The sequence below is a fragment of the Sminthopsis crassicaudata genome, chromosome 1 (assembly GCF_048593235.1).
Source record: "Sminthopsis crassicaudata isolate SCR6 chromosome 1, ASM4859323v1, whole genome shotgun sequence".
NCBI lineage: Eukaryota > Metazoa > Chordata > Mammalia > Dasyuromorphia > Dasyuridae > Sminthopsis > Sminthopsis crassicaudata.
Window position 1 is genome coordinate 221,924,910 of NC_133617.1, and position 12,206 is coordinate 221,937,115.

Below are 12,206 nucleotides of genomic sequence, written 5' to 3' on the forward strand. Positions count from 1 at the left end.
ACTCCCTTCCTTCCCTCCTAATATTTCCTGTTTTCTTCAAAACAAAACAATATCCTTCTAGGGTTATATTATAGTTATGGGTCAAATCCTGCAAAATCTTAATGATTTCTCTGAGCATATGCCAAATTTGCCTCTTTACTTTGGGGTCTATAGTTCATTTTTCTTATTACCTGTACTCTGAATATTTTATATAGATATCTGAAGCTATAGATGTTATTGCTAGCTTCTTCTACTTTGTTTCCTGTGAATTTAGGGTCATTCTGATTAGTATTCTTATGTTAAATTGCTCTCTGTGTTATTTAATCTGGAAGATATACTTGAGTAGTTTTTTCTTTCTTCTCTTCTCTTTTTTTTTTTCCAGATTAAAGTTCTTTTGTTTAGATTTGCAAAATACCAAGCAAACATATAATTTACTAGCCCTTCCTAGATTCATTCCATCTTTGTCCAGGAGTATGCTTTAAGAATTGGCCCAGAAATACCAGAAATTACCTTTCTAACCACCTCTTCACTTTTAAAATTTGTTATTTTGATCACAAGGCTCAATCGCTGCCTAGTAACAATGATGAAAATGCCATTTGTGTCTCTAAGGTAGTCAGATTATTGCTCAAGTTTTCATAAACCTTATCAATGATTTATAGATTCCATGTATTCTTGTCTACAAATGTGTCCATGCCATTTGTGTGCACAAAAATCCTCAGGAATGGGTAATGATTGTCAAGTCTGACAAGCCTTGGAAGGCTCTCCTCCCTGTCCTGGATACATGCTTCTTGAAGATAGCAGACTGCTCTTTTAGTATTGTCAGGTTGACAAAGAACTCTCAGAGCAGGGGATCGATCATTAACCATCACTATTGCTCTTTCTCTGATTCAGTTATGGTACTATATTACTATTCCTTAGATGACAAATAGCTGATTTCTTCTCACAGAGCTCTCTCTCTTCCTGTTTGGAAAGAATTGCATATGCTTTACTTAAATATAAGCCTTCTTCTCTTTCTCCTCCACATTCTTCTACTATCCAACCTCATGACTTAGGTCAGGACTTAGCTCTTCCTCTTCATTTCCTTTTTCTTTATTATTTTTAAAGTCCCTTTCTAAATTGTAGATATACTTCATTACACCCTGGAGAATGATAAACCTTCACATAGTTTATTTTTTTCAAGTTTGATCAACCTGCACTTTGAGCATTAATAACAATACATTAATAACAATACTTGAATAAGGCAGAAAGATTAACATTACACATTCTATGCAAGGTTAGCAAAATTTTCCCTCCTCTCCATATTTCCAGAAGCAAAATCCACAGAAATTTTGTGATTGTAACTTGAGCTTAGTACATGCAAGAAATGACTTTCAATTGTCAAATGTGGAGGTACAAGAATCTTTCTATAAACCTGTATATTTTAATTTTCTCTGGGAGTTAATCATGTTGAGAAGGCACTGTTATTTCACACATATTTTCCAAGGAAATGTCAGGTTACAGGAAAAATGATTAGTCATGATAGAAATCCCTTACTTCATTTAACAGAAAAGGATTTGTTCATCCATCATTGGTGACATCAGTTTAAGAATATTGCTGCTGCTATGTGTGATATTGCCAAGATAATATCATTTTTAAATGCTGCTACTTGTGTGTGAGTGTGTGTGTATGTGTGTGTGTGTGTGTGAGAGAGAGAGAGAGAGAGAGAGAGAGAGAGAGAGAGAGAGAGAGAGAGAGAGAGAGAGAGAGAGAGAGAGAGAGAGAGAGAGAGAGAGAGAGAGAGAGAGAGAGAGAGAGAGAGAGAGAGAGAGAGAGAGAGAGAGAGAGAGAGAGAGAGAGAGATTCAATGTAGTAAATGCCAAAGGAGAAGGAGAGTAAATATGAAGGTTAATGAGAACTAGCAACTAAAATGATAGAGAAATTTTAACAGTGAAATAAAAATTGATATCACATTAACTGGCCAATATAAAGAGACAATTAAGATCTGCCTACATCTAATAAAGCGAGAGAAATATAAAGAGGTTTGGGGTTTTGTTTTGGGGTTTTCTATCTTTTTTTAATGATTATCAGTTTTAGGGTGAAAGATCTGTGAAAGTTAACAAGGAATATGGTGAGAATATAATGGGCAGACCTGAAGGTTGTTTGTTGAGGCTTCATATGACAGATAAGAAAGGTGAAGTGAGACATCTCTGGGGCTGGGACAATAAGCGAAAGTTAAGTGTACCAGGGCAAGATGACATAACAACAAAGAATTTTCATGTGTAGAGATTACAATCTGCTTTTGCCTTTCTTTTCTAGTTCCCCACCATACCCTTATTCCTCTAACTTAAATTAAATAACTGAAACTCTGACTCTGACTGAAACTGAGGTGATTATTGAGTTCCCACAGTTCCTTTTCTCCACTTCTCAAAATTTCTCAGCATCTTCACCTATTTTTTTCCTTCTTTTGTCTTACCTCAGATTAAGAGATACAGGTATTCTTATTTTTTCTTAAAGTTAATTCTTCCACCTGAGGCCTTAATCTCATTCCTGTGCTCCACTGGCCTCATTCTGACCTTGATTCAACAGCCCGTTTTGTGCATCTTTCAATCTTTCATTCATTCTGTCATACCACTGCCTGACTATAAACTACCAATCTTCACCTTTTATGAGGTCTGTTTGTAAATCTGACTAAGATGAATTTCAAAAAAATCATCTCTCTACTCAAAATCCTTCAGTTAGTTGATGTTTTCAACTGTGTAAAGTTTAAACTCGGAGTAATATTCAAAACTGCCCATAATATGATTGCACCATTCTTTTCTATCTTTTTTTTTTTTTTTTTTAACACTATTCCTTTCTACATACAATATATTTCAGTTAAAAACCTATTCTCTCAACTTTCTGTACAGGGATATGCTGGTAAATGTCTAAAAACTGTCTCTCCAGGGAAACAAATGTAGACAAAGAACACTTTTATATTTAAGCAACATTTTTTCTTTAAAAATATTTTATTTTTCCCCAACTACATGTAAATTTTTAAAAATTCTTTTTTGTTGTTGTTGAAGCAATTGGTATTAAGCCTAAGAAATATTAAGTATTAACATTCTTTTCTTTTCTTTTCTTTTCTTTTTTTTTAATACAACCCATCTATATTTTTACCAATCACTTCTAGAATTGCACATGTTTAACTTAGATTGGGTTATTTGCTGTCTGGGTGAGGGGTGAAGTGGAAAGGGAATGAGAAAAATTTGAAAACCAGTTTTGCAAGAGTGAATGTTGAAAACTATCTGCATGTATTGTGAAAAATATTTTTTAAAAACTTTATTATCATATGAAGCGTCAATTTTATAATCTATCAAATTGTATTTAACTTTCTCTTTTTTATTAAAGCTTTTTATTTTCAAAATATATGTATGGATAATTCTTCAACATTTACACTTGCAAAACTTTGTGTTCCAAATTTTCCTCCCTTCCCCCACCCCTCTTCTAGAAGACAAGTAGTCCAATATATGTTAAACATGGCGGAAATATATGGTTAACACATTCTTTTAAAATTTTTTGAGTTTCCAGTTTTCCTCTATTATCCCCATCCTCTTCATCAAAAAGTCAGGCAATTTGATATGTTATGCACATATACAGTAATGTAAAGTCTACTTCCATATTAGTCATGGAGTAAAAGAAAGCATAAACCCAAAAAAAAAAAAAAAAACCCATAAAAAATAAAGTTTACAAAGGCATATTTTGATCTGCTTTCAGACTATCAGTTTTCTCTGAAGAATGGTTAAGTTTTTCATCATAAGTCCCTCAGAAATGCCTTGGACTCTTGTACTGCTGAGCATAAATAAGTCATTCACAATTGATCATCATATAATATTGTTCTTACTATGTACAATGTTCTGCTTCTGCATAAGTTTATGTAAGTCTTTCCAGGTTTTTCTGAGAGTAACCTACTTGTCATTTCTTATGGGGGCATAGTATTATATCACAATTATAGGCCACAACTTGTTTAGCTATTGTCCAATTGTTCGGCATTCCCCTCGATTTCCAATTCTTTACCATTACAAAAATGACCTTTTCTTTTCTTTTCTTTTCTTTTCTTTCTTTAAATATAGATCTAGTACTGGCATTGCTAGGTTAAAGGATATATATGGTTTTATAGTTCCTTCAGCACAGTTCCAGATTGCTCTTCAGAATGTTTGAATTAGTTCACAATTTTCCCAATTCTTTCCAACATTTGTAATTTCCGCTTTTCTGTCATATTAGTCAATCTGATAGTTGTGAGGTGATACTTCAGAGTTGTTTTAATTTACATTTCTCTAATCAATAGTGATTTAAGACATTTTCCATATGAGTATAGTTTTGTTTACTTCATCTGAAAATCATGTTCTTATCCTTTGACCATTTCTCAAATGAGGAATATTTCTTATTTATAAATTTCACTCAGTTCTCTATATACTTAAGAAATGAAGCCTTTGTTAGAGAAAATTGTCATAAATTTTTTTCCACTTATTATTACTGTGTATTTCCCTTCAGATTGTTTTATAGCCTATTTAACCTATTATCTCTTCTTTTATTTTGTCCATCTTCAAAAGTGTTTTGCTTCTGACTCCCACAATTTGCCCTCCCTTCTATCAGTCCTCCTCTTCTCTTTCCTGGAAGGTAAAATAGACTTCTATAACCAACTGTATGTATGTGTTATTCCCTCTTTGAGCCAGTACTGATGAGAGTAAGTTCAAATATTCCTATTCCATTATCCTCTCCACTTTAAAACCTTTTTTGTGCCTCTTTTATGTGAGATAATTTACCTTATTCCATCTCTCCCTTCTCCCTTCTCCTAGTTCATTCCTCTTTCTCACTCTTCAATTTTAATTTTTAGATATTGTGCCATTATAATCAACTCACATCTGTGCCCTCTATGGATAAATTACCCTAATAACAAGAAAGTAGGATTTAATTATTCTCTTCCCATGTAGGAATGTAAACAGTTTAAACTTATTAAGTCCCTTATGAGTTCCATTTTATACTCTTTTCCCTCTTTTATACTTCCCTTGAATCTTGTATTTGAAAGTCATATTTTCTATTCAGCTCTGTTTTTTTTTATGAAGAATGTTTGAAAATCCTTTATTTCATTAAATATCCATTTTTCCCCTTGAAGGATTATATTCAGTTTTGCTGAATAGGTGGTTCTTGGTTGTTTCCCAACTCCCTTACCTTCTGGAGCAGTGGTCCTCAAACTTTTAAAATAGGGGGCCAGTTCACTGTCCCTCAGACTGTTGGAGGGCCGAACTATAGTAAAAACAAAAGCTCACACTCTATCTCCGCCCCTCAGCCCATTTGCCATAACCCGGTGGGCCGCATAAATGTCCTCAGCGGGCCTGCAGGCAGTAGTTTGAGAACCCCTGCTCTGGAGTATAAATATTTCACAGCCTCCAATCCTTTAAGGTAGAAGTTGCTAAATCTCCTATTATCTTGCCTGTGGCTCCATGATAGTTGAATTGTTTCTTTCTGGATGCTTGTAATTGTTCTTCCTTGATCTGAGAGTTCTGAAATTTGGCTATAATATTGCTAGTAGCGTTCATTTATGGATGTCTTTCGGAAAGTGATTGTTGAATCCTTCAATTTCTATTTTACCCTTTGTTTCTAGAATATCAAAGACGGTTTCCTCAATAATTTCTTGAAAGATGATGATGTCTAGAGTCTTTCTTTGATTATAGCTTTCTGGCAATCTAATAATTCTTAAATAATCTCTCTTTGATTTATTTCCAATGTCAGTTTTTCTAATGAGATAGTTAACATTTCTATTTTTTCATTCTTTTGATTTTGTTTACTGTTTCTTGATGTCTTACAAAGTTATTAGTTCCTACTTGCCTAATTCTAGTTTTCTTCAGTAAGCTTTTGTACCTTCTTTCCCATTTGGACAATTCTACCTTTTCAGTAGTTATTCTCTTCAGTGGATTTTTGTGCCTTTTTTTCTTCTTTTTTATTATTTGGTCTATTCTGTATTTTTTAACAGTGTTTCTTTTTTTTACCTTCTTTACCAAATTGTTGAATCTTTTCTTCATAATTTTCTTGCTTCACTCATTTCTTTCCCCATTTTTTCCTCTTCCTCTTATTTGATTTTTAAAATCTTTTTTTTTAGCTTTTCTAGGATTTCTTTTTTGGGTATGTGTCCAATTCACATTTTTCTGTAAGGCCTTTGCATATAATTATTTTGATTCTGTGGTGTTTTTTTGAGTTTGTATTTTTATCTTTCCTGCCACCATTGCAACTTTCTGTGATGAGGCTATTGTTGTTTGTTCATTTTCCTAGCCTATTACTTGACTTTTAACTTTATCTTAGAGGTGTGTTTATTGCTCCCCTGACCTGTGCTCTGGTCTGTGAATGACCATAAATACTCTTTTTCCACCCGTAATTGTGACCAAGGTCCCCATTCCCCTGTGATTGCGAGCTCCAATGTGTTAGTTCTCCTCTTTACCCAGGACTTAGCCCCAGATCCAAGTATGGGGAATGTAACAGTGTGCCAGAAAAGGTGATCTCATTCTAAACTAGTTGTGTGATCTCCTTACCAGCTGTGAGCCCTGGAAGCCACTGCTGCCATTTCAGTTGTCTTCACTGCTGGCTTGCATTGGGCCTGGTTGGTGCCCACTACTAGCTTGCTCAGGCACAGCCTGCTTTGGGCTGCACTCTGCTCTCAACCCAGTACAAAAGATATTTCCTTCTAAGTTGTCTTGGGCTGGGAAATTTTTCATACTATCCTTTTATTGAGAATTCATTTTGAGATGTTATCTTAAAGTTGTTTAAAGGAGAATTTGGGAGAGCTCCAAGTCCTTGCCTTTCTCTGTCATCTTGTTGACTTTAATTTGCATTATTAACATTTTCTCTATCACTTCTTTAAGTCCAGATCATCAACAAAACAATAAACCAACCTCTGATTATAGTTTGCTTATTTCTAAGGGCTAAATGCTCACAATAAAAATCTGACAATTGCTTCTCTTGAGCAGGTTTAAACTGACCTCCAGCATACATATCCAATTATATATACCCTAAAGTTTCCCATCCTCTTATCTTTATTCATGATCTTCTTTATGTCTGAAATGTTCTTCCCAGGACCTTCCCTGTCTATTTAATTCCCACCTTTAAAGCTTAATACAAATATTATATTCTTTAGGAATCTTTCTCTGATTACCCCATTTGTTAATAACTTTTCTCTCTGTAGATCTTTAATAGAACTTTGTACTCCTCTTGTGCACTCATCATGAATTATACTTTGATACTTCATAGCACAAATTATGTCTGTTGGACTTTAATCCTGACATCAGGAGTTATGTCCCATCTAGATTTCATAAATCCTCTACAACTTAGCACTGCTATGCTTTGTATAAATTGTACTGACAACACTAATAACAGACTAAAAAAGATGTGAATAGTAATAATGAGTATATAAGTTATCTGAGTAAGTTAGCACTAATGAAATATCCTACTTATTTGATCTGTGCTCACTAATGAAGCTTTGAAAATAGAAATTCTATACCTACTGGTTACATGTTCTGATTTTCTCCTTTTCCTGCTCTTACATATCTACCTGCAGCCCATGCACATAGTCATAAATAATAAGTTAGTAAACTTAATAGATACTTTTTGAATTGAATGGATTAAATTGATTTTGGAAGCTCACTCTGACAAGTATAGCCAAGTGCTTCAAACTAACCAGAGTACTAAAAGATTACAACATTTGGTAATATTTAAAATATTTATTAGCATGAATCAGTGTATGTTAAAACAAAATACCAGGTACAGTTTTGTTGTTGGTTGTTGGGATTGGGGGATTTTGTGAGGAGAGGCTGGGAATGCTCTACTATTTAATGAAAGGAAGAAAAGTTGATATTGTAAAAGCATACCCCCTATGCAGGAACTGGGTCCAGCCCAGTCAAAGCTCTTTGCAAAAACACAAGAGAGAAAGCACACACTGCAAAACATAATGCTGATGTTAGAACACTGAGTTTGGTTTAAAAGATGGCTAAAATAGTAAACATATATCACTGATATACTTCATATGTCTGCATACATGTCAAAATTTTCCAGTCTATTTCTCAACTTGCTCCACTCCTAAGGGAGCAATGTAAAGTGAGAAATCTACCAATAAGTGCTTGTTTTCAGATATCACATGTTTTAGTGCTAAGTCCAGCACTTAGCACAGTCCAGGCACATAATAGGCACCTAATAAATGTTAGCTGACTAACACTTGAGCATATCCCCTGAAAGAAATGAAATTAATCTTCCTTGGAGTATAATTTCATTACTTCTAACTGTGGGAGAATGGCTAATTTGGGGCCCTCAAAATCTTGCAGCCTGAATGGAAAAATGCATGCTTAGTATCATTAATGTACTATTTTAAAGTATAAAAAAAATGGCAAGTCATCAAGGTATCTATATCAACCTTTTGCATGTCACTATTTTCTATCTTTGGCCTTTCTGTTCTTAAATGTGAAATGGGCACTATAAAAATTCATATTTACAATATACAATAGATATCTGTAAGTCAGACTCAGGCAAGGAAAGGCATAATATGTTAGCTTAAGAAATGTAAAATCATATTTATATATGTATATATGTACACTAAAAAAGATAGGGAATGGAGCAGGAAGAGAAAAATGGAAAAAAGAAAAGAGGGAAGGAAGGTAGGAGGGAAAGAAGGAAACAAAAAAGGAAGGAAATTGGGAGAGTGAAAGGAAGGGAGGGAGGAAGAGAGGGAAAGAAGAAGGAAAGGAGGAAAAGAGAAAGGAAAGATGAAGTAAGAAAGAGAGGGGAAAAAAGTGGGAATGATTGAAATAGTATTATGTAACCTCTAATGCTCTGTCCAGAGTTTGGAGGCACATTGTTTTATAAGGTCATCTTGTAATATACTCTGGTTACAATTCATGTGTTAACTCAGGTTACAAAGATTTTTTTTTAATGGCTCTCATGAAAAATCCTGACTCTTCAAAAGGGTCTAAGTACTTTCCTGAGAAGCTCAGTAGACATATAAATGTATTTACTCAACCAATGCTCTATCAGCCCTATCCTGATTTTTTAAATGATGATGAAAGCCCCCCCCCCAAAAAAAAACCCCAAACAAACAACGGGCTTCTTATAGAAAGAAACAGCATTAGAGAGATAAAGATAATTACCTTGAAATCTATTCCCTTCTGAAAAGATCCTTGGGTCCATTAATTTGGTGGTGATGATGGGGAGGGGGGGGGGAGAATATTCATGTTCTGTCATCAAAATTAGCCTCCTTTATGTTAGAATTTGTCCAGTGTAATTTCCTAGCTATGTAACACATGAATATGGTTCCTTACTTTCTCTACTCTATTCCCTGCTCAGTTCAGACTAACTCAGTTTCTGTGTATAAAGGGGAAAAGCTCAACATAAATCTGCACATTACCCAAAAAGAATTGACTTCAGTTTCTAATATCTAACTACTATTATTATTAACTATTTCTTTCCAGAAGGATGAACAGATTTGTAACAGACCTATAAGCAAATTCAGTGCAACTGTAGCCTGTGGACAATGGAGGAAATTTTATAAAATCTTTTCACAGATAGCTAGAATTTCTCTTTTTTAATTACTTGTGATGGATCTGCTTTTGTTTGAAATAACTTAGACTCAATACTTAACCAAGACATGTAGAATGGATGAAGGTCCTGAAAATTCAAGAACACACCAATTCTACCAATTTCAGAAATACAATTGGAGAATCAAACTGTTTATGTTCATGGTAAAGAAAAACAAAAACAAAAAAACTTTTTTATTTGTAAGCTGTCATTTGTAATCTTTTGATTATTTATAAATCTTTGTATTTTATTACTTTTAGATGTAATTTTTTTTTTTATTTCAAAAGATCTTTATTGTGAGCCTGGCTATATAAATCCCTTGATTGTTGTTCCACATACAACCTTTTTTAGCACAAAATAAGGAGGGCTGTGACCTCTATAATGGACCTTCAATAAATGCTTCTTTGGGCCATTGACACAACTCATTTCTTCAGTCCAGGAAAAAAAGGATCAGAGAGCAACAGGAACTAAACAATCATATGGTTTTTTTCCCTAAGACTTGAAAACTCCAGATGTTTAGCCAAGATTTAATTTCTCTCCCAGCTCTGATATGAACTAATTGCATAACCTAGGACAAACTGCTTACCCTTTCTGAGCCTTTGCTTCCTCCTTTCAATTCGTTCCTTCCATTCTCTAGTTCTATGAGTAATATTTCCTAGACCACAATTAAGGGGCACAGAAAAGATAAAAAATTGAGCCAAATTTCCCTTGATTCAATGGTTCCTGACTAAATATTTTGGAGAGAGTGGGACTTCTTCTCACAGGATGGTAAAAAGATAGCTAGATGTAGTATAAAAGGCTTAGGTTCAAAGTCCATCTCTCCTACTTACTCCATATGTGACTTACTTAATTTGATCTCATTTTCCTCATCAAAAAAAAAAAAAAAAAAAAAAAAAAAAAAAAAATCTTAATGATCTCTAAGGTCCCATCCATCTTAATCCCTTATTCCCTACCTGAATCTGAGAGGTACTAAAATTCCTGTCCCAATTTGAAGCTTGGTAAGAAGTATTCAATCCGAGATTGCTAAAAAAACGTTGGAATGTAAAAAGTATTTGGACTTAGGGAAAACTAGCTGTTTTCCTTATCCATCTCAGCCTTCAATTTTTCTCTTTCACTACATCCAAGTACTCTTTTCAAAATTGAACAGACAAAAAGGATATTCAAATCCCTTCTATGTCACAGAAGAAGGAAAAGAATCAGGGTCAGGAAGGCCATACCAAGGTCCTTCTTCTTTGTGCAGACATGATGGAGTGCTGCATTGATGAGAATGTGGAGGAGTCTGCAGGATATCTTTTTATTTTTTTAATGCTTTTTTTGGTCTAATAGTCTTAAAGTGTCTAAAAGCCTAAAACATCTGCCACTCACTCTGGCTAATTGCTTCAACAATCTAACTAACTACTCTTCCCTCATCAGAAATTTACCCAATGGTTTGGCCTGCAACTTTAATTCTCAACCTTGATTAAGAAACAGATTCTATTAGCAAGGAAATACTCTGTTTTGAGTTCCCTGTCCATCAAAACAACATGCAGTTGGTAGTACCTCTTTTTAAAATGTCTTTGTTCTTTTCTTACTCTCTGCTCATATGTATTCTTATATAGAAATACCTTGTTTAATTTGTTATTGTTGTTTTCAGAAAATAGGCCTGCTGAACCTCTAAGTCATTTGTAGCAGTTTTTTCAGTTTTGTCACTCTATATGTACCTGAAACTCAAAAATGTGTACAATGCTAAACACTGAGGGGGAAAAAAAGCAGGGATCTAAAAAACGATTTCTCTTCTTTCTTTCGTTTCTTCCATCTCCTTTACTTCTCTTTCTTTCTTTCAAATAAATCTTTCCTCTTCCTCTTTTTCAGTGAATTGTGCAAATCGTAGTTTGAGGGCTAGTTGGACAATACTCCTCTTGTTCTCTATAGAAAATGTGGGAAGTATGGACTAAATTCTATTTTTTCTTTAAAAGAAATTTTTTAGTACAAATCTAAAATTTAAATTAAAAGAAAAAACAGGCTCACTTCTAAAACCATTTACAAAGTTATATCCTCACTAGCTAACTTTTACAAGTGCCTGATTAGGTCATCCACAAAGGCAGTGATACTGAAAAAAACTCTAGCAGTGAGACCAGGCCAACTGGGAAGTCAGAGAAGAATGATCTACCCCAGAATCCCCCACACAAACTGAGCCAACAAAAATACATCCTCTTTCTTATAAAACTTGAGTATTGGGAGGGTTTAACAGAGAACTCATTATATAACTTGTCATCCACCCACTCCCTTCCTTCACCCACTCAGTGAAAACCACTGTTTTAAGAAGAATGAGAGAAAAAGGGAGGAGAAGAGGACAAGATGAATTTGGTATAATCCAATCCATCAATATAAATTTCTGCTAAATCCTTTCTGGCTGGGATGCCTGCATATTTCTCATAATGCAGAACTGGGATTTTTTTTTTAAGCAAGGCACCAAGTCACCAAAAGTGGGAAGTCCTTCAGTCAGTGCACAAGAAAATGGGATTTGAGTTCTTCAAGTACATCAGATGATATCCCATGGGGTCAGCAACATCGCCTGCTTGTTTGTGGTGTTTGCTTGCCAAGCTTGATTGCTCCATTGTTCCCATTTTCATGGGGATCCAAGGGTGGGATCTGACGACCTAGAACATAAAAGAAAG

At 34.5% G+C, this 12,206-nt stretch overlaps 1 protein-coding gene across 1 annotated transcript in view; it reads right to left on the reverse strand.

Moving 5' to 3' along the window:
* Window positions 1-11,104: 11,104 nt before the first annotated feature.
* Window positions 11,105-12,206, reverse strand: part of RAB31 (RAB31, member RAS oncogene family) — a 171,251-nt gene continuing 170,149 nt past the window's right edge. The window contains exon 7 of the mRNA XM_074274945.1: window positions 11,105-12,188. Within this exon, the coding sequence (XP_074131046.1) occupies window positions 12,091-12,188 (98 nt within the window). The 3' untranslated portion in view covers window positions 11,105-12,090. The remainder of the gene's footprint in view (window positions 12,189-12,206) is intronic.